This window comes from Camponotus floridanus, unplaced genomic scaffold, assembly GCF_003227725.1.
Source record: "Camponotus floridanus strain SB8 unplaced genomic scaffold, Cflo_v7.5 scaffold29, whole genome shotgun sequence".
NCBI classification, from domain to species: Eukaryota; Metazoa; Arthropoda; class Insecta; order Hymenoptera; family Formicidae; genus Camponotus; species Camponotus floridanus.
Window position 1 is genome coordinate 1,344,723 of NW_020229425.1, and position 26,300 is coordinate 1,371,022.

A 26,300-nucleotide genomic window follows, 5' to 3' on the forward strand; every position below is an offset into this window, starting at 1 on the left:
AATTACGAGCAATACGATGGACGAAAAAGACACATATCCGCGGTAACCGCGAATTATTTTCGACGACACCGGATGCGGACAGTTGGTCCCGCACACTTTTCACTTTCACGGCCTCTTCCTCCCCGGCGCATCACTTGTCCTCTCGTGAAAATAAAGAAAAAAATGTGGATCGCGGAGATTTGAGACTCGCCGATTATAGACCGCACCAAACGTCGTGACGAAACATCTCGTAACCGTAAGTTGAATTAACGACAATCATAGTGTACGCACGTATTTTACTATCATCCGCACGATAAATATCATTTTTTTTTCACATCTAACGATAAATCTTTCGATAGGGGATATCGAGGCTTAAGTTTCTGGGTGTGGTGTTGTCGATGATGCGAGTTCGCGGGTATAGGAGGGCGGTTTGTGGAAGAGGGTGTCGAGGGGGATGAGTGAATTAGTGGTCGCGGAACAAGTGTATAAACATATTTCCCTCCTTTTCGCATATAATATAATAACGCCTGGTGAATGTTTAGAAAAAGACTTCGAGGCATCGAGTAGCTCGGATCACACACGAGAGTGATATATATATATATATATATATATATATATATATATATATATATATCTTTGTCGAAAGTGTGTCTCTGTGTAATGGGGGTGTGAAGTGAAGGGGAGAAAAAAGGGCAGTGAAGGGAGGGGGGAGGGAGACAGGTGGACAGTTAAAAAGTGATCTAACGGACACAGGGTAAAGAGGGGGAAGGTTTAAATTTACGTTTACACACAATCATAATTAGCTTGCATTTCGCTTTGTTGCTGTTCTTGTGTTTTTTTTTTCTTTAACCCTAAGGAGACCTTAACGTTTACACTCATATAACTTGTTTTCGCGTTTACGCGCGCTTTCTTTAAAGTTACATTATTCACGGTTTTTTTGCTTTAAATAGGGTAAATTTTAAGTTTAGTTCCAAAAAACACCGAGAGAGTAGCCTTGCTTAATATGGTTTACTTTTTTCGTAGGTATAATTTTTTTTGCGTTAATAAGGAATTTTTGCATTTTTAAAACACCGAACATACATGCCTTATACTTTATGTACAGCCTAGAGTCTTTCAGTCGTTTACTTTTAAAGAGAGTCATGAGATGAGTGCGTGTGGATCATCCTTTTTCGTTTCTTGCGCTCTGCTGCTCTATATTTTATATCTTTCTTTTTTTCCCTTCTCTTACATGCACTTGTTCGCGTCGTTTTCGCCTCGACTATGCGAGAAAAATAGGAAATCCTGGCCCGCACTACAGCACCGTTTTATTTATATCTTTTTCTCTTTTTTTTTCTGTCGCCGTTTTCTCGCGTTCGACTGGCCTCCGATCCGTCCTGTTCCGGCTTTTTCGTCTCCGTCGATTTCGTTTTGGTCCAACGGCCTGCCTGCCATATTAACGAAGTGACGAAATCGTCCTTTCATAGTGATTCCATCCGCGGATCGTCTATTCGTGAAACGCAATTTTATAACCGAAGAGGTACGAGATACCCCTGTGTGAGATCGTGCACATCTCGCCGACTTATCAGAGAAATACAAAAATTTCAACCTTTACCATTTAATTTGAAGATTATATCCCAAGAAATATATATATGCAAATTCAAAATATCGTTATCTCTATAAATTTTCACATAATAATTATCTTCAACATATATATACATAGCTGGAATAGGAAAAATTTTCAAGTCTGAATTAGATACACGGTGTGTCTATCCTAATCAAATTATTATCTTAATTTCACGTCAGACAAAATTCGATGAATTTTGACTGAGGTCATCGTATCGACATTTGTACAAGTCATTTTCTCTCGTCGTAACTATCAATTATACGCGCAATAAAAATTCAGACTCCATCCAGAGACTCCAAATTTTCATCGATCCGGAAAAAATTTATCGTATTCCCGAGTGTGCTTTCCCTCTTATCACAATCGTGAACGTAATTGGACGTGCACGATCGCGTGCGAATCTGCAGAAAAACCGAATGGGAGAGACATGCGCGGCCGCTCGAATCAACTCGTCAATTTTCGTCATTCGTTCGATAATTAATCGTATCGTCGTTATTTCATTAACCGGCGACGGACGATCGAGACGCGCTATTTCCTAAGAGGTTCCCGACGCGTCACGATAAAAGTCTGCTGAATTGCCCGATGAATATGTCGTGTGCTCGCGGGAGTCGATGAGGAAAAAAAAACGAAAAGATCGGATATTAAAACGCATTCCTAAGTTTTATAATTGAGTCTTTTCCCTCGCGAAGAAACGATACAATTCCGCTCGCGCGGCTGCAACTGCAGCCCCTCTTCCTTTCTTTCTCTCTCTCTCTCTCTCTCTCTTTTTTTCCTCTACGCGGTAGAAAATTTGTATTCGTATCAAAAAGTGGGCGTCTCGCGCTTAAGAAAAAACATCTTTTCGGTATCGGAGAAATCGAATCGAGAGCGGGCGCGCGCTGCAACGATATCCCCCTTCCTTCCTTCTTAATTTCCTCTTTCTTTATCCTACGTTCCAATTTTGCGTTTGCATCTTTTGCCTGGATTTGTGGACCGTTCTTTCAATTCAAAGGATCGCGATCCTCGTCGTCGCAATTGCTCGGAAAAAGAGAAGGGAGCTTGTCGCATCGTCGAACTCTGCAAGATAAAGAAAAACGCTAGAAAGAAATTAAAACTGAATAGAAATTAATTTAATAGAAAAAAAAAGATTTCAAGACCCTTATAAATAAGATTCATCGTGTCCATGAATGTGAAAGAATCTAAAATTTGTCCCGTTTATTTAAACAACATTAGAAAGAATCTATTTGTAAATAAAAGAATTGGAGAAACAAGCAAACTATGGGCAATGTTTCGACAACGAAGATCGCTGTCCGGTATTTTCTGTGCATTCAACGTGCCCGAAAATGTGGGACACGTTCGCGTCGAACGCCGGCCTCGAAACAACCGAGATTATAGAAATATTGTCGCCTCTCTGTGGAAAAAACGTCACCTACGCGCGCCAACAAAAGCCTTGGCTTGTTTTCTCGCTTCGCACACGTTCCCGTGTAATGACCAAAAATATATGTATATATAATATATTATTCCTTATATAATTATGTCGCTCCTTACGAGTTAAGTAGTGTTAATAGTTAAGTAATAAGTTCCTTTTTTTTCCCTTTTGCGTTAGATAGTTTTACACTCATAGAGAGGAAAAAATATGTTGTCGCGTCGGCGTTTCTTTTTTTTTTTTGTTCCATCGTTTGACCTTTCGTCGTCGTCCACCGTGATTGGTAGTGGTAGCGGCAATTAATAATCGTAATAATAATCATCGAACGGCTAACGCTCTCGCGTTTCGCGCGTACATCGCGTACGAGCCTCCCTTCTGTGATAAATTCGCGAGGGGAGGGGCCAAAGAGGCCCGGATGCGCGCCGAGTCTCTTGGAATTTCCGCCTAAAGTCTAAGGTAAAAACAGGCTTGTCGGGTCGACTTTCAATTGGAATTCGCGAAGCCACTGATTCCTGGTGACAAGGTCTCGGCTGCGACGCGTGTACGCGCGCAACGTCCAAGTATCTCGTTATGTTCCCCATTTTTGTATACTCGCGTATGTGTGTAGGTACTCGTTTTGTGTATGTCCACTTGTTGTGTGTTGTGTGTGTCGATACGTTTGGTGGAATGTCCGGCTTTGTAGAAACGCATTTGTAGAATGGGTCCGTGCATCTGCTGAAGCGTATGTGTCCCGTACTCGGCACGACGATATCGCGCGCGCGTCCTTTTATTCGTTTCGTCCTGCGATACTCCGGTCCGAAATCCGCGCTTTCGCCTATTAATATAGTCGAAAGGATCTTTTCCTGCACGCGCGCCTGATGCCAGATCGGCCAGCTGGACGCGGGTTAACTGGCGGAATCGCAATGGGTCCTACGGGGATTGGTTGTGCTAGCGTCGCACCACTTGCATTGCTATTTTTCTTCTCCCCTTCCTGCGCTAGACTTGCCTCGCAACGTTCGAGGGTTTTCTTGTCTTTCGATTGGAACGAAGAGGTCATGGGAGAGAGCAGGAGAGTGTGTGGAATAGTCGGAGCATCATCGCGTTGCCGACGTATTCGAGGATTCCCGTCGTTTCGTGCTCTTTGTAAACGCACCCCGCATCATGGATGCGTTCGAAAAGCTTGTCCAAATTCATTTCATCGGAGTCAAGCGCGAAGGGAAGCCTCGTTCGCGCAACAACGAGAGAAGGCGCACGGGTTCGGTGCTTGTGAGAGATGGCGGAGAGATCTGGGCGGGAATGTGGGCTTACTGTATATACTGGATCTTTGTTTCCTTTTGCCTTTTTACTCTGTACTCATAATTGTATACTTTACTGATAACTGATACTGACTTTCGTCTACTGCTCTACGGAGTCCTCCATGCTGAGCGTGGGGCCACGTTGCTCCGCCGCCGGCTGTTGGCTGTTAGTCGGCTCGCCGGATCTGCTGCTCGCGGTGTTGTAGCCCCTCTGCAGTTGCACGACCAGCCCGCTCACGGCAGCGTATTCCTTTTGTTGTTGCTGCGGCTGAGTCTTCTGGCTCGAATGATCTACTATAAGCTTACTATCACAGGCACTTTTTTTGTCAGTTGATACGGCGTAGAGGTTGTGTAAGTCCGGGTAATGGTTCAGCTGTGGTTGCTGCTGCTGCTGCTGTTGCAGGCTCAAAGGCTGCTTCCTATCGCGATCCTCCTGGCCGCCGTTGTGAACTTCGCGCTCTCTGCTGCTGCGATCGATTCTCGAGTCACGGGTGCTATCCTCGTCCCTGCTACCCGCCCGGGAGATCGACAGAGGCGTCGGTGGTGACGTGAGCCGATCGCTGCCGTCCTCCGTGCGACCCCTCTCCGATGGCGATGGGCTGAGATCAACCGTAGGCACGCGCTCCGGCCTTTCCGGCACTATCCTGCCCGCTGGTCCTCGATAACTCTCGTCCTCGCTGCTATCTTGCGCCATACGCGGCAGCGGAGTTCTTCTGGAATTTCTGCAAAGCTGGTCGATCAGCGTTTTACTACTCATCGTCTCTGGATGTTGCACCTGCGACGACGATTGCTGCTGCTGGTTCCTCACCTCCGCCATCGTCCGCTGGTCCCTTGGTATGCCTGTCTCGAGGCTCGACCTGATCAGATTGTCCAAGAAACTGCCGTTCGCCCCGGACCCGTCGTAGATGCTCTCCACCATGTCCCGCGGCGCCTTCGCTATCGATGCGCTTCGTGAGTTCGAAGTCCCGGCTGCGTCTGACGTTCCGGATACGCCAACGCCGCCGTCTCGATCTCGTTGCTGATGCTGCTGTTGTACCATCGCCGCGTTTCGTTGTTGCTCCTGCAGTCCGCGCATCCTCTGCGACGCCGCAAAGTATTGTTCCGGCAGAATCGGCACGTTTGGTGCGCCACCCATGAAGGGCGAGGGCATGAAGGGTCCCGGATTCCAAAAGTTGAAAGGCGCGAACGGCAAGTGAGGCATGCCTTCCATAAACGGAGGCATTTTCAATCCGTTCGGACCGGGTATGCCGCCCGGCGGCGTAAATGGTTTCTGCTGCGGTTTCAGTTGCGGTTTTTTGTCGACGCCGGCAGCGCCTGGCCGCATTGCCGCGGCCGCCGCTGCCGCTGCCGTCGTCGTGGTCTCCTTCGATTTGTCGTCCGGTTGCTTCTGGTCCCTGCGAAAACGATAAAGGCTAGCGATATAGTTCTCAATTTTTAGTAACCAATGCTATCATTCTTGGACTACATGTTTAATTTATTAAAGCTCGAGGTATTCTTTTATATTCGTCACATAAATATTGTATCGTTAATAAAAGATAAGAAAGAAGGCTTAACCCGACTCACCTCTTTCGCGGCCTCATGAGATGCCGCTCCTTGACTTTGTACTCAAGGGTGGAGTGCGGAACTCCGTAAAAGCTGCCAGCACGATGCACACTCATCTCACCGCGCTGTACCGCGCGTACTGCCTCAACGAGGCTATCCCTGTCGTAGTTTCTGTACTTGCCGCGTTTCGGTCTGGTACCCTTGCCACCGGTACTCTGCTTCGACTTGTTCGCGTCTTGCGACTGCTGCTTGGCTTGCTGCTGCTGCGATGATGGCGGTTGTTGCTGCTGCGGCGGTTGCGGGGGTGTGTAACGACCCCTCTTGAACGGACTCGGATCCGTCATCATGGCCTGCTGCGACGAAACGACACCGGCCGATTGGCAACCCGGCAAACCGGCCGCGCCGGGCGTTTGGCCCTCCTGAAACTTGACGCTGATGCTCTTGGCGATGACGTCGCGGAAGTTGACGGCCACCGCTTTGCCCACCAGCGAATTCGTTGGGCTGCTGGTGCCGGAGAACGCTGGGCTAGCTCGCTCCAGAAGGCCCGGACTCGAGGCGGCAGCCGCGAAACCCTGGGCGAACGCGGCGGAAGTCGGCTCGCCGTTCTTGCTGGAACAGCCCGGCGTGCTGGCGGGCTTGTAGGACGGAATCTTCAGTATCGCTCTGCCCTGAGCGCTGTCGCTGGCCTCCTCCTCGATGTTGGGATTGAAGTCGTCGTTCGTCATGGGTACGCGTTGCTGTTGCGACTGCGTCTGCTGATGCGCAGCTAGGGGATGGTGAAGGTGTTGATGATGCGACTGCGACTGATCGCCGTTCACGTTCTTGTTCAGCCTCTTATCTTCGCTCATCAGCTTTCTCACCACTTCCGGTATGCGATAATCTCGCGTGTCCAGTCCTGTGAGAGTTGAAAATATTTTTTTATTATTTATTGTTTATTGTTTACATACCAGAGGCTGATAAATATCCAAACAATATTGCTAATACATTATTATACTTGATTAATAAGACTATAAGATTATAAGATAAGTTGCTAAAATAAGAAATAAGTTTTATAGTGATATTTTTTCATAAATTTTAATTCAAGTTTCTGTGAGAGATGCGTATTATTCGAAATATTTTTAAATAAAATAAATAAAATAGATAAACAACGAAGAATGCAAATAAAGTTCGATGTCAATGAATATTTTAATCATAACAAAGTTCAATGTTAATGAAATAATTATTATTGCTTTCGTAACATTTCTATTTGTCCTTCTATCAATTTCAAATACAGATTTAAGCAACTCAATTTAATTCGCAGTCTTCAAAAACAGAGGAATTATCGTCGAGCTAACTGACCAGGACCCGGCTTCTATCGATTTTGGAAGTCCTATCGCGACATAATACACTTTTCGGCTTTCCTCTCTTGGCGTCACATTTAGTGGATAAAAAGAAACGAATACCTGCCGGAAATGTATGACCCAAATATAATAACTCATGCAAATTTATCGCCAATAATTGTGTCTTAAGCTATCGAAACTGCATTGCAATCCTCAGGTAAAGGCGAGAGTAAACTTCCAATTCCACAAAAAAAAACACCAAGAATTTCATTTTACCTAATGGCACAGCGGCAGCCAACATCTTCTGAATGTAAGGACCGATGTTGGCGTGTTCCAATCCCGGCCATTCAGTTCCTGTCTCGTGTCCCCGTTGTAACAGGTTCCTGAGGGAATCACCACCGGTCCCTTCGAACGCGGAGAACCTGACGAGATCCTCCAACGAGAGCAGAGGCTTCAACAGGGCCTTCTCGACTTCCTTCTCCTCTTCCGCGCCGGATAATTCTTTGTCGTCCACCTGTTAAAAATATCTCTTCTAGCGTTTTCTACATATACTCCTTGCTCGTGAAAGAGCATCTAAATTGCAGATTACGGTCAAGTTGCCCTCTCGAGGAAAGTAAAAGTAGAAGCTTCTACTCTCCGTCTCCGGAGACGTGAATAGAAGCGGTGCTCTTCTTATCATCGATAGTCATTAGGCAAATGTTGTTGCTCGTAAATTACAACTTCTTGTTCGAGAATGCTTCGTCGAGAGGTGTGTGTCTAGAATGTACGTGTATCTGTATCGTGTGTAAGTGTCAATTGTCCATGTAAATATATACAAAGCGTTTCTCGTAAAGCGACCGCATTGCATATTTTAAAAAAAGTACCAAAATGGAGAAAAAAAGCGTAATGCGCGCGGGAAAGGGTACTTTTGGCTTTGAGGACGTTACACACAAACTCGGTACTTGCGTAAAAAGAATCGCGAGCCAGTTTTCACTGTTTTGAAATGAAAACATTTCTGGAATCTTGAATAAATGACGCTTTAAAACTTCTTCTCGAGAAATTTAATCATCGAGAGTCGTTATCTTGATTTACAGAAAAAGTTTCTCTCAGAAAATAATTAAATAAAAAATGATGCTGTAATTTTTCCCTATCTAATTTGAAGATTGCAATCGAGTCACTTTACGAATCACTCCATATATATATACATACATCTCCATCGAATGTAGAATAGCCAGCCAAGCGCCATGCAGGATCAGCTGCTAATCAGTAAACAGTACTTGTCAAAGAAGCGATCGACGTTTTTACGGGAAAACATTCTCGATATTCTCGGGAATCAATTCGCGGATGACAATATATATAATATAATCGCGACTATCTTTTCCTCGCTGGTCCCCGGTTGAAGGAAAAGAGGGCGGAAAAATTCGCGTAGGGTAGAGGGAAGAGAGAAAACTCATCCTCGGCGTGCGTTTCGACGAGATACGCCGGAATTCAAGTGCTCGGGGGACTCGTTTAAGGCGCATGCATTGCACTGAAGGTGAAGCAACAGTCTTCCGCGACGGTTACCACGTATGTGTATAAACGATCGCATGAAATACAGGCAGGAAAAATGAGACTTTAACCGTCCTCGTGCATAGACCGTGCTTGCGAGCTCGACAAATTATACCGTAAAACAAACAGAGCCTCGTGCTAAGACGTAGTTTGGATTTTTAAGTGGCAACTAATCGTGCAACTGGAATATTTAAGAAAATATGAGATATGCAAGGATATTTAATCTCACAAAATATTTATAGGATGATTTATACTTACAATTTTTTTTCCAAAAAATAAACGTATTTGTCTAAATTCCCAATAAATATAATTTATTCTTACTTGAAAAAATCCATTGGGTGTTTTACGAATTTAATCTTACATTTTATGCAACAGAGAACAATTCAATTTTTCCTCTAATAAAGAAAGCTATTCTTCTAAATTTTAATAGAATTGTCCTAATAACAGGATCGTTAAGGATAAACACTGCTGAAATAAATAGGTGATCCTTGCGCTTTAGTGCATTGGATATTTTCGATTATCTAATTGCGATCAATTCCCGTCCTATACGTTGAGCAAAATTAATCGCAATCAAATCAAGGCAAAAGACATTATCAGGTGATGAGGATTAAATCGTGCCACCGTGTTTAATCTGCCGTAATCTTCGATCGCGCGACTGTTTCATGCATGGCAGCGCGTTCGCACTGGGATTGCGATCCGTCTATTTCGGAACAATTATTTGATTGGACGTCTCTCTACGGCGTAGGGTTTATATGCGCGGCACATCGAGGATGCAGAGTGTCGAGGTCCAGAAGCACTGTACATTCACGACCATTTATTGAATTCTCGGGGCCATTCAAGCGCCCTCGTCAAAGATAAAAAGAAAGATCAAGCCCGGACAGACATCTATCTTTTTCTCTTTTTTTCTCTCTATTTCGTCTCGACACGACCTTCCCAAAGACTTACCTCGAGTCTTGCAACCTCGCGGACACCAAGTTGCCGTGTGTTAAACTACAAATAGTGAGATAAAAAAAGTTAAACAGCCCATGCAAAAAAACACTGGACACTAATTAGCACCACGGCGACCGATACGGAGTCGCGTAGACCATCGTCCCCTTCCTCCAGCGTCTCGTAGTGTCACCGAGCAAAACGCACGCTTGACGTTTCTTTCGGACTAGGTCGATACTCTCCGCAATATGAAAGAAATTGAAAAATCTTTGGAAAAGAAAATTAAAATCTATTGACTTGTAAAGGTTTAACTTTCTCTGCAAACGTGTGTCTTGGAAAGTATATAAAATATTTATTTAAAAGGGAAAAGAGACAGAGTTAATATTTGATGAGATTCACATTTCATTTATACGAGAGTGAAGCAAGATTGTCGAAGTTAAATTTTCTGCATTATTTTAGGGAGCGAATGAAATTTAGCGAAAGCGTTGAACTGATATTCGTTAATGAAGAAATTGAATTGGATCCGCTCCGACCGAGTCCGAATTTTGAGCGTCGTCTCGAGATAACGAGATATACACTCGGTCCACGCGAGATCCACGATCGCCGTGCCAGAGGTATGTTTTGGGGAAGCTTCATTCGTTCTTCCTAACCAAAACCACACTTAGCTACAAATGGACGGTATGTATCCGCGAATTTTCCCTCAACGAGATCTCCCTCGTGCATCGTTCGGTTTCCCCCACCCACCCCTCCACATTTCTCTGCATGGTAATCGGCCTGTTTCACTGTGTATTTAAATCATGGTGAGTTACTACTCGCTTGCGGACAGTTTTAGTCGAAAGAAACTGTATGCGATCTCTCGAGAGTGCCTGATGATATATTCTAATAATATTAATTACATTTCAAAGATTTTTTAGGAAGATATTCTTCCTTCTCATTTACTAATACATTTTTACGTATCTTTTTCTTCAGTTTTTAATATTCTTTTACAATTAAAATATCTTGTATACAAACACAACTAAATAAAATTTATTTATAATTATTGCTGTAATTTAAATGAACAATCATCATTAATTTTCTGATAAAAATCTAATTAAACGCTGCTTTTTTACATTTCTTTTCTTTCGTTTTTTATGTTATATATAATTATGTAACAATCAACACACAGATATTACAACGCATGTGTCTGTTTTATAACATATCAGATGAAAAGTCTGAAATTTATACTCTTTTGAGAGTGACATATTCTTACTGACCTATTCAATTTATAGATTAAAATATTTTTTAATATCTGTACAAATGAAAAGAAAATGTAGAAAGCAATTTTATCATCAAGCACTTGCATATCGCGAATATAAATATTAAAAACACGTTGTTATCGATATCAAAACGAATCAATCCCGCGAATCACTTCTCTCGCGCGCCAACGATTTCCGGATAAAGATATCGACAATGGAAACCAGCGGAGATAAAAAGACTATACTCGATGGAGAGTCGTCTCGGTAGACGAAAATGTCTCGTCGCATGATTCTTTCACGAGAACATTCCCGTCTCGCTGTCCATACCAATTTGCATCCTCGGTTTTCTCTACCCGACACGCCCGAAAGACCGACGAGGAGAGTTCGGCACGTGTCGGTGGAACATTTTCACCCCTCGCATCTCTGCATCTCGCCCACTCTCGCTCCTCTTTCACCCTCTTTATCTTTCCCCTCTTTCTCTCTCTTCCTCTCTCGTTCTAAATCTCTAGCCATATCTTCCGTTTTCTGTCCCCAAAACCTACCTCGTCCACTTGCGGGGGCGGAGTGGTCGCGGAGGCGTTTTGGGTCGTATTTGGTGGTGTTGTAGTAGTAGTAGTAGTAGTAGTAGTAGTGGTGGTGGTGGTGATGGTGATGGTGGTGGTGGTGGTGGCTGGGGCGCCGGGCTCGTGAGGGTGTGAATGGGTGCTAGTCAGGGACGCGTCCCTTTCGCGTTCCATCGCGAGCTTGTAGACCTTGTTGCGCAGCGTGCTACGTGGTATCCCGTAGATCACCGCGGCCCTCCGCGTGCCGAGCTTGCCGCTCTGGATGTCCCTAAGGGCAGCCTGCAGCTCCTCCTCGGTGTAAGTCCTCCTGCCGCCCCCGGCACCCACCACTGGAACACCACCGACGCCTGCCGCAGCTGCCGCTGCCGCTGCCGCCGCGGCCGCAACCGGTCCGGTCATTCGCGGTTTCGCGCGGTAACACGAGCTGAAACAGCGTCAATCAAGGTTACATCAGCTGGACTCGATGCTAGGATTTTTTGCCTGCAAAGCGACTTGGGGCAAACGTGATTTGGGGAGCGTAAAGATCGGGTGTATATTTTGGTGAACCGAGTCCCCAATATACAGGATGAGTCTGATAAAAAGTTGAATACATTTTTCTTCAGAATGGATTAAAGGTAGACATTTGTTATTCAAATTTATTATTCGAATTGTAGAACAAGTGGAGGAACATCTTGCATACTTGCATCGTCTTGAGTAACCATGATTGTCCCTAGTTTCCATACGAACCAACCAAAGTTTTCTTTTTGCAAATAGGAAAAGATACTTTTAAGTCATTCCAACGAATGGTCCCATGGTTCAATGAGCTTTTGTATCTTTTCAAAGAATCTACCGTTGGCAAGATATTTATAAAATTGAAAGTCAGACTGACCCTTCGTTTGGAAAAATTGAAACCTCTTGCTTTTTACGAGTATTCTCAAAAATTATTAAATTCATCGAGAATCGATAGAATGATTAAAAAATCCCTCTTCATATTTAAAAGGAGGAAATTTTAGTTGAAAATGTGAAAATTAAGGACATTCTATATCCTTCTACAACTTGATAATGAATCTTCCCCTATCTTTAACCGATTTCAAGAAAAATGCGGTAAACTTTTTATCAGATTCACTCTAGATATTAAGTATTAAGAAACGTCACGAAAACAAATGGTTGGATGTCAACTGCTTTTTACTACAGGAGAATTTATTTTTGTAATTTCCACTTTTAGAATACAGCTTCTATAAGTATCCATCAATCATCATAATGGATCTCGTTTATCTTCGTACATTAATGTCGGAGTATCAATTCAAATAAGCAGCGTATTAAAAGCAGGTATATCATTCGAGAAAATCGATATATTTTATGAAAGAAAAATAATTCTAAAGCATCTTGGAAAATTGCTCCTTTCCTTATTTTCGAGGAAAAGCGCACGGAATATTCTGATAACAAGAACAATTTTGCATGCAATTTAAAATTGCCACGAAAGCAATCCAGGAGATTAATTGAAACGTAATTGCCGGTAAATCTTCAAACATCTCGCAGCAAACATTAACGTAAGTGAGTTCTCAACAGCAAAGTCCGACTATCCATCGCTTTTCGCGAGCTCACGTGCGTTCTCTGGAACTAACCCGATAGACGATCCGCATTAAACGGCCACGTGGCCGTTTCGACATCCGCACGTGTTTGACGTCGATGATGAATAGCGAATCCGTGCAACTTTAAGCTCGCCTTCGAGATATTCAGTCATGTAAATTATGTTTTTCAAACGCAAAGAGACGTGTTGAACGTGTGAAACTCGACAATTTCGCAAACTGCCACGTGCCAATCGATAATATTTGGCTAGAAAAACCGTCGGGAGGGGGAGAGATGTTCGAGCATTTACATCTCTTTAACCGCGTAATTCATTTACATAAATATCATTTCGCTCATCGTGATTTATACTCGTACGTCATATGGACGAGATTTATCTACGCCGAGAGACGAGAATTAAAACGACGCATAGAACCGCTCTAACATCGCCGGAGGGCAAACGCGTATATTAATAATTTTATACCCGTCTTCGTTAGAATTTTCTTTTTATCGTTATTATAAATTGTCACGTCAGTACGCGATTACACCTCCCGAAACGCATTACATCTCCCAAACAGCGTTTCCGTTCCAGCGAATTATTCCTGAGCAGTCTATGGCACCAAGTGTTGGATCAGCTGATCTTTATTCTTTTATAAAAAGACAGCGTTTTGTACGTTACACGTATCTCCAGCGTTATTCTCTTTCTTTTCTCATTAAACTTGTTTGCCGATTTAAACGAAAGACAAGAAAGCTCAAACATAATCTAAAAATTCTAATTAAAAAAAATAAAATTAAAATATATAAATAAAATTTTAATAAGAATCTAATCTAATGACGAAAAGAAAGACAAATCTTTTTCCTGCTGAATGCTCTTGATAGGCCTTTCTGAACCACCTCACGCTAAACATGCGACAAGAGTGTAACAGCTTTCGGCCGGTGATATTTCGCTTGCATAAAAGAATCGCGACATGGCACGAAGGCGATGGATATCGGGCCACGGTGCAATTTGTCGCACACAGTGCGCAACGATAAGATTAGAGAAAGAGAGAGAGAGAGGGGAGGCGTAAGGAATCATTGCTCCCCTTCGTCCCACCCCCGCTTGCACATGCCCCCCTCTGTCTCCCAAGTTCGTCGACCTGAGTCGCTGATAAAAGTGCGTATATTTCGTCCTCCCGGATAGGTCCCGCTACGTCAGTCATCGACCGGCGTTGATTTATCTGGGATTTTTGTTTGTCGACTCGTCTGCGGTTTTACGCGGCGATATGCACCATGTCGTTGTCGTCGTCGTCGTCCCTCGGAAACTCGGTCGACCCGCGTACGTCTCAAGGTTCAACGTTCCTCGAGTAATGCTGTCGCGTAATTTCGAAGAAAACGGTATTCGCTAAATGAAACGACGTGGCGCCCGCATTTAAAGCCGCGAGAAATTTAGATCTTATCGCGTTTCCGTAAAAACAGGATATTAGAATTATATTATTATAAACGCGTCAAAATTGAATTAAAGAAATAAAATAAAATCGAAAAAAAATATCGAGGGGAAAAATAATGACGTAACTTTGATGAAATATATCGTGAGAGAGGAATTCTTGCCCGATAACGTGATTTTGTGCGCAAGTAGACAAGGATGTATTTACGCATCCGAAGTCAGAGCTTCGACGATCGAGCTAAACTGGTTCGGTTCTGTAAATTCTCGCAGATAAATCGCGAGGCTCACGCAATCGCGAACCAGATAGTCATAATCTTGTCCTTCGCGGCGACGTCAATACCTCTTTGGCCAGCGAACCTTCTCCAAAGCCTTCTACGAACCGGTTTTGCTTCAGTACTCCTGTCTGGTTTTATTGCGGCTCGCCTATTTTTCACTATCGCGGACGCGAACTCTATGTCTAATTTCGTTTATGACTTGCTACGGCGAAGGCACGTTCAAGATCTAGTCGCATTCCTTATCCCAAGTTTCTAAAAAGAAAATTCATGATCTACTTAAAATATTATTATACATCCGCGTAGCCTCCTTAATTGTCAAAAGAATCTCGAAAATCTTCGAGCTGAAAAATAATATTTAAATTAACTGCTGATACTTATACGCAGAATAATCTGAAAATATTAAAGAGAAATTTGAAGTCTAATTCCTTGATTTTTATAATACAATATTTTATTTCAGCTCCAAAAGCTAAAATGATAGAAAAGTGAAACAAATATAAAATATATATAATAAATAAATATATAGAAAATATTTATGTGATAAATAAAATATATAATATATAAAAATATATAATATATAAAATATATAAAAAATTGATATAAAGATGTCGTCATCATGGCAAGTGAGCGTTCAAAGAAAATTCTAAAGTTACATCGACTAGAGTCAAGTATTCGATTGCGTAATACCAGTTTATAGAGGATAATAAATATCTCGAGATTCGCCTAGTTTGTAACAGCAGAGTGAAGTACAAAAACTTGACGTATTCAAGTAGATTTAATACGAATATATATACGACTATATTACAGAGCAGTATCAAACTTTTCTGACGAGCAATGCAATTTTCACTTTATCCGAAACTTCTACATAACAGTGCATTGTGCGCAGCCAGACGAGTGGAGAGAAAGAGGCGAAAACCTCCATAATTAATATTTTCAAAGTTACATATGTAACAATCAAATTAAAGCAACAGGACTGTATTTCTCGAGAATGTTCCGAAAAATTCACGTGGTTTTGATATCTTCAAAGACAGCTCGAAAGCTCGATCGCAAGCGGTTTCGTTTCAAGAATGTTTAATGCCAATTCAGATCAAGTCGAGCCTTAGATTTTTTTCGAGTTCATTCATACAAAAGTGTCTTAAATGGAAGAAAACACCATGTAGCTTGCGCTAACATTGTAGGCTCTTTCAATAAGATTCGAAATGTGTTATAATGCGGCTCCAACAAAGGGATGATATTTAATGACGAAAATGTCATTAAATATAATTAAAAAAATGAATTTTTTTGTCTTGTTATATTTATCTAAGACTTATGATACCTATATATTTTATGACATTCGATTTTGAGTCATTCCTAAATAATAAAATCTGTAAAATTCACTATCTTTAAAAAACGACGATTTTTCACCTGTATTTATTAATTACCTCTAATATTTATAAGAGCTAATTATGATTCCCATATAGTTTTAAATATAGATATAAATTCACATCTTCCGTCGAATTCAGAATTACACATCTGTGATCTAATTTGAATTGGGTTTTAATTTCGATCCGGCCACCGCGCGGTTTCGTCGACGGTCCTATCTTATCGTTAATTACGTCGAGCATGCGTCGGCGCGAACTTCCCTCGCCTCTTTCTTTTCTCTCCCCCTTTGATCTTTCTCGTCTCTTGCGTCCCCCTTCTGCTCGCTCCTTACTTTCCCTCCCCTTCTCCGCCCCCTCATCGTTCTTTCTCCCCTTCTCGCGTTTCGAGTTGCACTCTCCCTTTACGCTCCTCGTAATCGAGGCCGCGATACACACGAGGTACTCTCGACGTCTTCGATGTGTCGGTAGGTGCAGATTACGATGGACTAATAATAGACGACGATAAAAATTTGATGCGCAAAATATTCCGCGGGGGAAAACAGCGAAAACACGGGGGCAACGTACGCCTTCGATGCTTCAGCACGACGATCTGACATCGCACTCGACTCATCCGAACTATCGACCATCATTTCAATTTTTCGCGCAAGTAAAGTAAAAATTATCGTCAACGATAGAAAGATCTTGATACTCTGAAATAAACATTTGTTAAAAAATTCTCTACTCTCATAAATTGTTACAATTCATCCAGTAATTTTTCATGAATTTGATAGTAAAAATTGAAGCAATTTCAATTCTTTAAAGTAAAATCGAGAGCCTCCAATATGCATGTGTTATCGAGCCTTTTTAAATTTTATCAGGAACAGAAGAACGGAAGAAAATTAATACGGCATAAATATAATATCGTAATAATTGGTCCAGTTTTTAACTTTTCCACGATAAAAATAATATAAAAGTGCATAAAACACCCCTTCTCTCGCTGTCATTTTGTTCCATGTGTGGATAGATTTACGAAAAATTTGCTACACCATGTTTCGTATTCGAGACCACAACAGAGTTGTGCATCGATTCTGCGAAACGTACTGCTTAAATATTTATTCGAGGTACGTACCACAGACGTATAGTAGTTTAAAGCTCAAAGGGTTGAAAAGTTCAAGCAACTCGTCGGTATTATTACGGTTTAAAGGGTACCAGCTGCTTATCGCGAGATCGTGCAAACATATTACAGTGAAATTTTTTCGTGCAGTTTAAAACACTGGAGTACCATATATCTTTTTATTTTTAATTATTTGCACGTAAGGACTGTGTAATAAGCGATCTATCTAGTTGTGTCAAAGAATATTCCCTTATCAAGAAAAAAGATATATTATTATTCCCATCATATGATAAAATTTCTTTAGAAATATCTGAACTTTATACTTGACAAAGTATTTGCAATAAATAAATTATTTATTAATGCTCTTTCTAATAATATACACATGTAATATTATTTAATATAAATTTTGAAGGACTGCTCATTTTTTTATAATTATTTCTTCAAAATTAAAATTAAAATTAAAATTAAAGAGAGGAAAATTTTAAATTTGCAAAGTAATTGTGATCTTTATAATTTAATTAAATTTTGACGACATAAAAAAGGTGAAAAATGATAGTAGGGATCAAACATGACGTACTCCAGACTTGCATATCTCTCTAACATGTCTAAGATAACCGTCGAATGTTCACTATACTGGTATTAAGGTCAACTTGATAGAACGCACGATCAAGTTCATCCAGCAAACTTGAGCTTCACCGCGATTTTAGATCCTGATAACCGTGGCTCTTTATCTGTAACCCTGCTCGTCTTTTATTACAATTATAGTCACACAAAGAATCACATATACACGCAATGAAAATAAAAGACGCTTAATAATAAAATTCTACAAATACGTGATTTTACGATATAAAGATGATTGAAAATATGACTGTTAATTATGAAAAATTCAAGAATTCAAGAAGAGTTAAAGAATAATTCCATAATTAAGAATTTAATATTTTTTTTTTAATTCTAATCATATATGTAAACTGATTGAATCCGCGTAACAAGGAATCTATAAATTTTCGATTCTATTATTTAGATTATTAAATTTACCTCATATATTTCGTGTAAACAAGCCCAAAAACACGAGCCGATCGAACGAGCGTCATTCGAGAATGATACGATTCCTCTCGCGCTTGTCGCGCATTGACGTCTTTACGAGGGAGATAAATCACGGTTATGCCTGGCCGCGGTGATTGGCACCTAATTGCGACGGCATTCCGGATCGACTGGCTGTCAGTTTCGCGATTTTTCGAAAGTCGTTTACCGGCGGCATTTTAATCGACGCCTTATCGAAATAGCCGGCCAGCTTAAGCGGCCACTCGATCACGGGAGGAACGTTAGGTTCTCTTCGCTAGGAGGAATGCGATCTTTTCATTTTATTTTTTTCTCCATTCTTTTTTTTCCTCCTTTCCTTCTTTCCTCCTTTCGTTCAGTAGGAATATACGTATCAGCTGTTCTCGCCTCGAGGTGTAAAGCGAGCCGCGCGATAACCGCCGGAAACGGCATCTCGTCGTCGTTGACGATCGGGACGACGATTTTTCCATCGAAAAGAATGCCTTTCCGATCCTGAATATTCGAATGTTCTACTATTTGCCGTTTCTTCTGCATTCGGGAATAGACAGGAATATTGTCTCTCTTTTCACGTTCTTGTGCGCATTCTTGTCCGTAAGAAATAATAATTCTATCATTTTTTTTCGAACGTAAAACTTTTTAATTTTTGTTAATAAAATTTATAGAGAAGGGTCTGCAAATTTAAAATAAAAAATTTGTGTGAAACTATAATTTTCGTGAACGGGAAATTACTCCAATTTATAACAATTTTTTTTAAATATTTTCAGTAATTTAATTACGACTGTTTTATGAGAATGTTTTGTAAGAAATGCTATTTCTATCATTTTTTCTAACGTAAGACTTTTTAATTTTTATTAAGAAAATTTATAGAGGAACGTCTAGAGATTTAAAATAAAAAATTGTGTAAAATTATAATAAAAATTTGTGTAAAATTATAATTTTCGTGAACATGAACGGGAAATTACTCCAATTTATTTCAATTTTTTATTTTTATATCTTCATCAGTATTACTCCAATTTATTTCAATTTTTTATTTTTATATCTTCATCAGTAATTTAATTACAACTATTTTATGAGAACTGTTTTGTAAAGAATGTTAATTCTATCATTTTTCCGAACGTAAGACTTTTTAATTTTTATTAAGAAAATTTATAGAGGAATGTCTACAGATTTAAAATTAAAAATTTGTGTAAAACTACTATATAATTTTCGTGAACATGAACGGGAAATTACTCCAATTTATTTCAATTTGTATTTATATCTTCAGTAATTTAATTACGACTATTTTATGAGGACTATTTTATGAGGACTATTTTGTAAGGAATACTAATTCTATCATTTGTTCAAATGTAAAACTTCTTAAATTTTGTTAATAAAATTGATAAAGATCCGCAGATTTAAAATAAAAAACTTGTATAAAACTATAATTTTCGTGAACATGAGCGGGGAATTACTCCAATTTATTTCAATTTTTATTTTCGTATCTCCACAGCGATTTAATTACGACTGTTTTATGATTAATGTCCTTCGTTTGGGTTTTATATATTTTATCACTTTGACGAATCGAATAACGAATAACGCGCAGAGATATATAATTTTAAATTAAATGCATCGCGACATATCGGGTTGATTTATATAAACGATTAATGTATAAATCACTGACAATTAATAAGATATTTCATGATATTTTTCTACTCCATTTTTTTCTCCGTTGAAATATTAATTATTGAAAAAATATTTAAAAAATCATCGTACTTACTTGAGAATAGTCTTGGGATCGATGCCTGTCGGCATTCTCAGAGGTATTTTCTGTTGCTCTAGTAGGGATATGTTGTTGTCCTGAAGACAAACAAATGAATAATAATATTAATATAAAAAAATCGATCGAGAGAGACCTCGATAATTAAAAAAATAATTAATACTTTACGCAAGCATACGGCTTAGTTATTTAGAGACGTTAGCATTAGTTACTTAATAACACGACTAATATAAGCACTAAGAAGACACTATAAAAGAAATTCCATTTTTCAGCAGTATATATCAATATGTATCATAATAGCGATCATCGCGAGTAGATGATGACAAGTCCAGTAAAAAAAAAATATATGCAACGGATAATTTACAAAAACGTTCTCGCTCTCGTTACACGATCTTTCATCGAACACTTTACGAACCGCGTAAACGGATATCCGAAGAGTGATTCGAATGAGCGTTATATGAGACAGAGAAATGAAATGAAGCCGAGAGAGAAAGAGAGAGATAGAGATCAAGAAAATGTACCTTCACACACACACGAGCACGAACGGTCTCGCGCTTACCTGAGAATTTCTGGGTTTGGCCGAGAGATCGAGCGGTTGATCGGCCACCGCGGCGCTGTCCTGGTGGGTCTGCACCCCAACGAGGGGCGCCTCCCTCGGCGGTAAGCACCATTGGGGCAGCAGGGTGGGGTAAGTGCCGCTGAGAGCGGCGGCGACCACGGACGCCGCCATCGGATCCACCTGGACCGACATCGGTGATTCCGCCGATCGCGAGCTGCTGCCACTGTCGCTCTGCGGACTCTGCGGGGCACAACACGGAGAAACGTGTCATCCCGTGCTCGCGCGATTCGCCGATCGGGCGGAATGGACTGGCGGATTGGCAGGATTGGTCGGATATGCCGAGAAAAAGAGAGAAAAAGGGGGAGGGAGGGAGGAGGAAAGAGAGAGAGAGAGATTCGCGAGAAAGACGCGATGCGAGGATCGAATTCTGATCGAATTCATTTTTCAAAAGACGTCGCTTTCGCGAGTCCTCGTGAATCTTGTATGGGCGCGTCAAAGTGATCAAAGCTGAGAGAAAGAGAGAGAGAGAGAGAAAGAAAGAGAGAGAGAGAGAAAGAGAGGCTGGTGTGGCGGTCGGCGCACGACTTAATCAAAAGCAGCAAAGACCGGGTCAGACTCGAATCGCGCTCGCGACGGCACAACAGGCTCATGGAGAGTGGTATGAAACCGGAGATTCCGATGACGCGATTGCGTAAGTGGCAGATAAAACGAGCAACGTTAGCGTTATCGTTACCCGGTTATCGGCAAGATCCAAATCGCAGGAGGTGTCGCAACCTCGGATCTTGCGAATTTCGCGCACAAGGAAAGATGACTCGTTCGCTCTTATCACAGACTTCTATACACTAGACCTAGACTGCGCTAACAACTTAGGGTGAAGTCAGAGCAGCCATTTACAATTGGATAAAATACAATTGCAGAATATTAATCAATCAATCTAGTCCAAAACTATCAATCAATACTCTTGTCCAGACTGGATCATGGCTTCAACTGCCAGCAACTTGAATTACGAAAACGTACAGTAATCCAACTTACATATCCTAGGTACCAATTGTAAACGGCTACCCTTGGATTTTAACAATCTAGGTGCAATACATAGAAGTCTGTGACTCTTATTCTTCCGCGTCTCTCGTCGCTTTCGAGTATGTAATCTCTACACAAAGTTAGCGATGAAGGACGAGGTCGATGCTCAGCCATGCGCAACCTCACACCGGGCACAAACTCGTCGTAAGTTACTTACAAGGGGCGGCTGGTCGTCGTGGGGTAGCTTGCCGTCGAGGCAAAAGTAACACTTGTCGAGCGGCTTCCAGTCCTCCGGCGGCGGGCTCGTGCGTCTTCCAAGGAGAAACGGCGTCGCGACGCTCGTCGTCGCGTTCCCCTCGCGGCATAGCAGCCCCGACCTGGTCCCTTCCGAATCCGTCGCCGGCGTCGTCAGTATCGTCGTGCCGCCGCCGGAACCCGACACTTCTTGTAGCTCCTCCTCCTTCTTTACCCTCAGTAAGCCCTGCGTTACCGGTGCCCGCTCCAACGCGATCTCCTCCGTTCGTTCCTGAGACGTGAAAGTCGAAAAATGGAGAATAGTGGAAGGTGGAAAGGTCGAGACGAAGATGTAACTCATTCTAATAATGCTATGCAAGTTTTCGTAATTTAAGATGGATTTGTTTGTTCAGCATTTCTTTCTTTTTATCTTTCTTATTTCCTTGCTTATTGTAGGGTAAAACGGTGTAATATGCCCCATATTTGTTCAATCAATGTAAAATACATTTATGATGAATAGATTTTATTGGTAGTTGAAATTTACAAGAATTTATTAATATTACAATTAATAATTGCATCAATTTTTGATCGTCATTTGAAGATCAACTTTTTGAAAAGAACTTTTTCCCTCGGACTTTGAAAAAACGCCCCAAATAATCGACAAAGGTACAATTTTTTTTTTTAAATTATAAAATTCGACGAAACATAAAAATTCGTATTTTAATTCTACAAAAATATTGATTGACTATTTTAATAATAAAAATTGCATCTTTCTCTATTTTTTCCACAAAAAAACATTGACATTCATTTGCAGTGTCTTGACTTTCGCCATTGCCTCTGGCAATGTCTCTTTGCTCCATTCAGCTCTTGTAGTTCCTCTTTTATATGTTTTGCCCAGAATCTGCCAGGAAAAAATGATGAAAGAAATGTTATAATAAAACTAGAATCTTACCCTTGTGTGGAATATATTCTTGCATTTTTAAAAAAATGTATATCCCCATACATATGCAGATTAAATAGAAAAAAAACATTTGTATATAACTGTCATCGATTTTATTTCATAAGTTATACCTTCAGGAAACAGTAAGAGCCTATATAAATATAATAACAATTATATTTAAATAAAAAAATACTTACCAAGAAATATCTTACTACTTTTTTTTCTTAAAACTTATTGTTTTGCAATTCTTTTTTATGTAAAATCGCATTCAAAGCAGTTCTGTGCGGTTTTCCGGTTAATTATGCACTCTTATATGTCGACTCCTGTTTCAATAATACTTATTAGTAAGCTCACTATAACCGAGCAAAATGAATGGGGCATTTTCCCTGCCAGGGCGTATTACACCGTTGTACCCTATATTACTTTCATTATTCCTTTTTTATCCTATTATCGAAAGACGATTATTTAAAAAAATCCTCCCATTTTATGAAAACATTTTATGGAAATATTAGAGAAAAAATGATAGCAACCTTGGTCCCTTCCGTGTCGGTAGCGTTGGCAATCGGATGATTCGCACGATCGTTTTCCGTCCTGAGAGGGCTGGCCGCCGACCTGTCGGCGTCCACGTCGAGCTTGAGCCGCTTCTCCGCCTCGTTTTGGCCCCGTCCCGTCTCCTCGTCGTTCTCGTCGCCGTCCTCCTCGCCGTCGACGTCCTCCCCGTCGATCTGCCGGCGTCCGCGTCGCCGTCTCGTCGTGATGGTCGTCGTGCCGGACGCCGTCGTTGTCGCCGACGCGGTCGTCGTCGTCATCGCCGTCGTCGTCGCCGCCGTCGCCGTCGTCGTCGTCGTTGCACCCGTCGCTATTGCCGTCGCGGACGTCGCCGGGTCCGTCGTCCTCGTCGTGGCGATGTCCTCGCGCGCGGTGACACCGTCCGCGGGCTCCTCGTCGCCGGTCTCGACCTTGATCTCGCCCGGCCTCAGACGGCGCAGGTCCTCCTGCTGCTGCAGATGGTGGTGGTGGTTCTGCAGGTGATGCCTCTGCAGACTCTCCTGCTTCACCCCGCTGCTCGCGAGGGTCGTCGCCGTCGTCGTCGTGGCCGTCGTCAGCGCCGTCGACGCTATCGCCGCCGGCAACGACGAGGATACCGGGTGATGCAGCTGCGGCCCGATCTGGTCCAGGCCCCCGGGTATCGGGTTGCAGGACGACGACAACGCCGGGTAAAGCCGATGGTGGGGCTGTGCCGTCGTTGATTCGCTGCTGCGGGTGCCGCTGTACAGGGTGTCCTGGTATTGCTTCCATCTCCTACGGCCCATCAACTCCTCCGCTACCCGTTCCAGACCTGCGACATCACCGCGACTACATCAAACAATGACGTACACGAGTCCCCCGTCAAGGAGGTGATACTTTCGACTAGACATTTCACGCTAGCTCATTAATCTCGAGGATCGAATGAATAAGCTTAGGGTAATAAAAAAATTTTATTATTATAAAGATATAAAATAAATGATAAAACACTGTGAATATTATGATAAATTTTCCAAATGTATTATTATCCGTTTGATGAAATTTCTGTAAATATTTTAGGCTTTAGTTTCGGAAAATTGTTTTCAAATAAGTTATATAAGTTCACTGTTTATCTAATTATTTTATTACTTTCTTCAATGAAATGAGTGAGAATTATCATTAAGAAATAATGAATAGACTCTGATATGGTATAATAATAAATATAGCACACTATACATGATTAAAATTTCATTGAAGAAATTAGTGATAATTAGTAATAAAGCTGTTTCAATTAATATTAAAAATAATATAATATTAATAATATAATAATAATAATATTTATGTAATGTATATGTTATGTAATATTTATGTATATTTTAATAATATAATAATATTTCGAAATACATTTTAAATTAATATGTATTACACATATATGAGATAAATTTATGGCAATATATTTGGTTAAAGAAATCTGAGAGAATTTGATTTGACAAGAATCTTATTTATTTTTTATATGTGCTACATTTTAAGAATTAAAAAATGTAATATAACTTTAAATTTTTATACTAATTATACGTGTTTTATTTCAAATATGAATAAGAGTTCTCGAAAAATAATAATCAAAAATAGAAAGTTTTTAAATCTATATTATTTTGCAAATATGTACAATTAATATTAATTTTTCAGTAAAATCTTACTGCCATAATTAGTGAAATACGAAGAAGCAAAGCATGAGAAGCGTTTTTATTGAAAATCAGTAAAATACTCATGTGTCACTACTTTGACATTTTCAATGATTCACTATTATCAAATAGAATACACTTTAATAGAAACATAAGAAAAAATAAATTATCTGAATTTTTGAATACGTTGATGTCAAATTTGAATAAAAGTTTTTTCCAAAAAATAACAATCTAAATTAAATAAAAGAAGCTTGAGAAGCTACATCTTGCAAATATGCACGATTATTACTAATTTTTCAGTAAAATCTTGCTGTCACCATCAGTGAAACACACGAAACGGAGAAGCAAAGTACAAGTATTTTCACTGAAAATCCGTCAAATACTCACATGTCATTGCTTTGACATTTTCACTGATTTCACTGTTCAAGAGAACACGAAACATAACAGATTTTCGGTCCCGAAGCAGTCTATCAAACAGTACAACTGCGTGGTACCAACGTGTGCCGAAAGTCGAGCGATACGTACTTCCCTACGAATTGCTAAACGTCAACTATCGTCGCGCTAAAATAAGTGACCCGCGGTTTTGCAATCGCGGTTGCATAATTACCGAGTTACCCGAGAAAGTATTCGTCGCGGATGTGATCTATAACCCGTGGCACAAATTCACCTCGTTGCGAATGCGCCTCGACCGACTCGTTTGTCATAGGAAATGATGGACGATGATTAAAGTTTCCAGGGAAAAGCGAACGCGGATGCGACTCGTGCACTTCGCGGACGAAATTATGCAGATCGCAACCGGACATGGTGGTTTTCGAAGGTCACGGTTGCACTATTCCTACTCTAGAGCGACAAGGAGGATAACATCTACCAGAGAAGAACAGCTGTTTTTTTTTCTCTCTTTTTTAATGACTCGAAACGCGCCACGTTTCACTAATTACTGGAGATTTATCGCAGCATTTGAGAATTCCCGAGTATTTAATTACACGTGCGTGGGAATATGGAACGTGTTGATCTAATTAATTAACCTTTTCGCCCTGGACAAATAAATGGACGCTACGCAGATTGAAATACAATTCCTTCCAAATATACTCTTTAGCGATTACTCGGTTGAAACGCTCCTCAAAGATAAGAGAAATCTTTGACGTATCCCCCCAATAACGAAAGCAGATCCATACATCGAGAAGAGAGAGAGAGACGCACACTCATTATTTGTCTCAGATAATCCTTGGAGAAAAGAAGGCATTTTTCCCCGCATTTAACATCTCTCAGAGGCATTGATTTCTGACCAACATTATGTCAGTCAGAATCCCGCTCCGTTCCCCGGAATGGTGTTGGCGATAAGGATAAGAGAATTTTTCGCTTCGTTATCCAAAGGCCGAATAGTTGACTGTTATCACGACGCGTGACGTCGGCGTAGCTGCCTCCGTCGAAAAGATTCGCGATTTTCAGTCTCGCGGATGCCAACCGGATGCTCCGACGTG

The 26,300-nt window shown here is 41.1% G+C and overlaps 1 protein-coding gene across 3 annotated transcripts in view; it reads right to left on the reverse strand.

The window, feature by feature from the left end:
* Nucleotides 1-778: 778 nt before the first annotated feature.
* The window catches only part of LOC105255462 (mushroom body large-type Kenyon cell-specific protein 1), a 46,386-nt gene continuing 20,864 nt past the window's right edge, over nt 779-26,300 (reverse strand). Inside the window, exons 2-10 of one of the 3 annotated variants that reach the window (XM_011264760.3) lie at nt 23,164-23,972; nt 21,677-21,985; nt 20,440-20,679; nt 19,881-19,960; nt 11,351-11,795; nt 7,396-7,633; nt 5,822-6,695; nt 4,353-5,652; nt 779-2,635 (exon numbers count right to left, since the gene is read on the reverse strand). In XM_011264760.3, the coding sequence (XP_011263062.2) occupies nt 4,359-5,652; nt 5,822-6,695; nt 7,396-7,633; nt 11,351-11,795; nt 19,881-19,960; nt 20,440-20,679; nt 21,677-21,985; nt 23,164-23,972 (4,289 nt within the window). In that variant the 3' untranslated portion in view covers nt 779-2,635; nt 4,353-4,358. Of the gene's footprint in view, nt 2,636-3,215; nt 5,653-5,821; nt 6,696-7,395; nt 7,634-11,350; nt 11,796-19,880; nt 19,961-20,439; nt 20,680-21,676; nt 21,986-23,163; nt 23,973-26,300 lie in introns of those variants that run through there. The other 2 variants (XM_011264759.3, XM_011264761.3) reach the window with 2 other exon arrangements.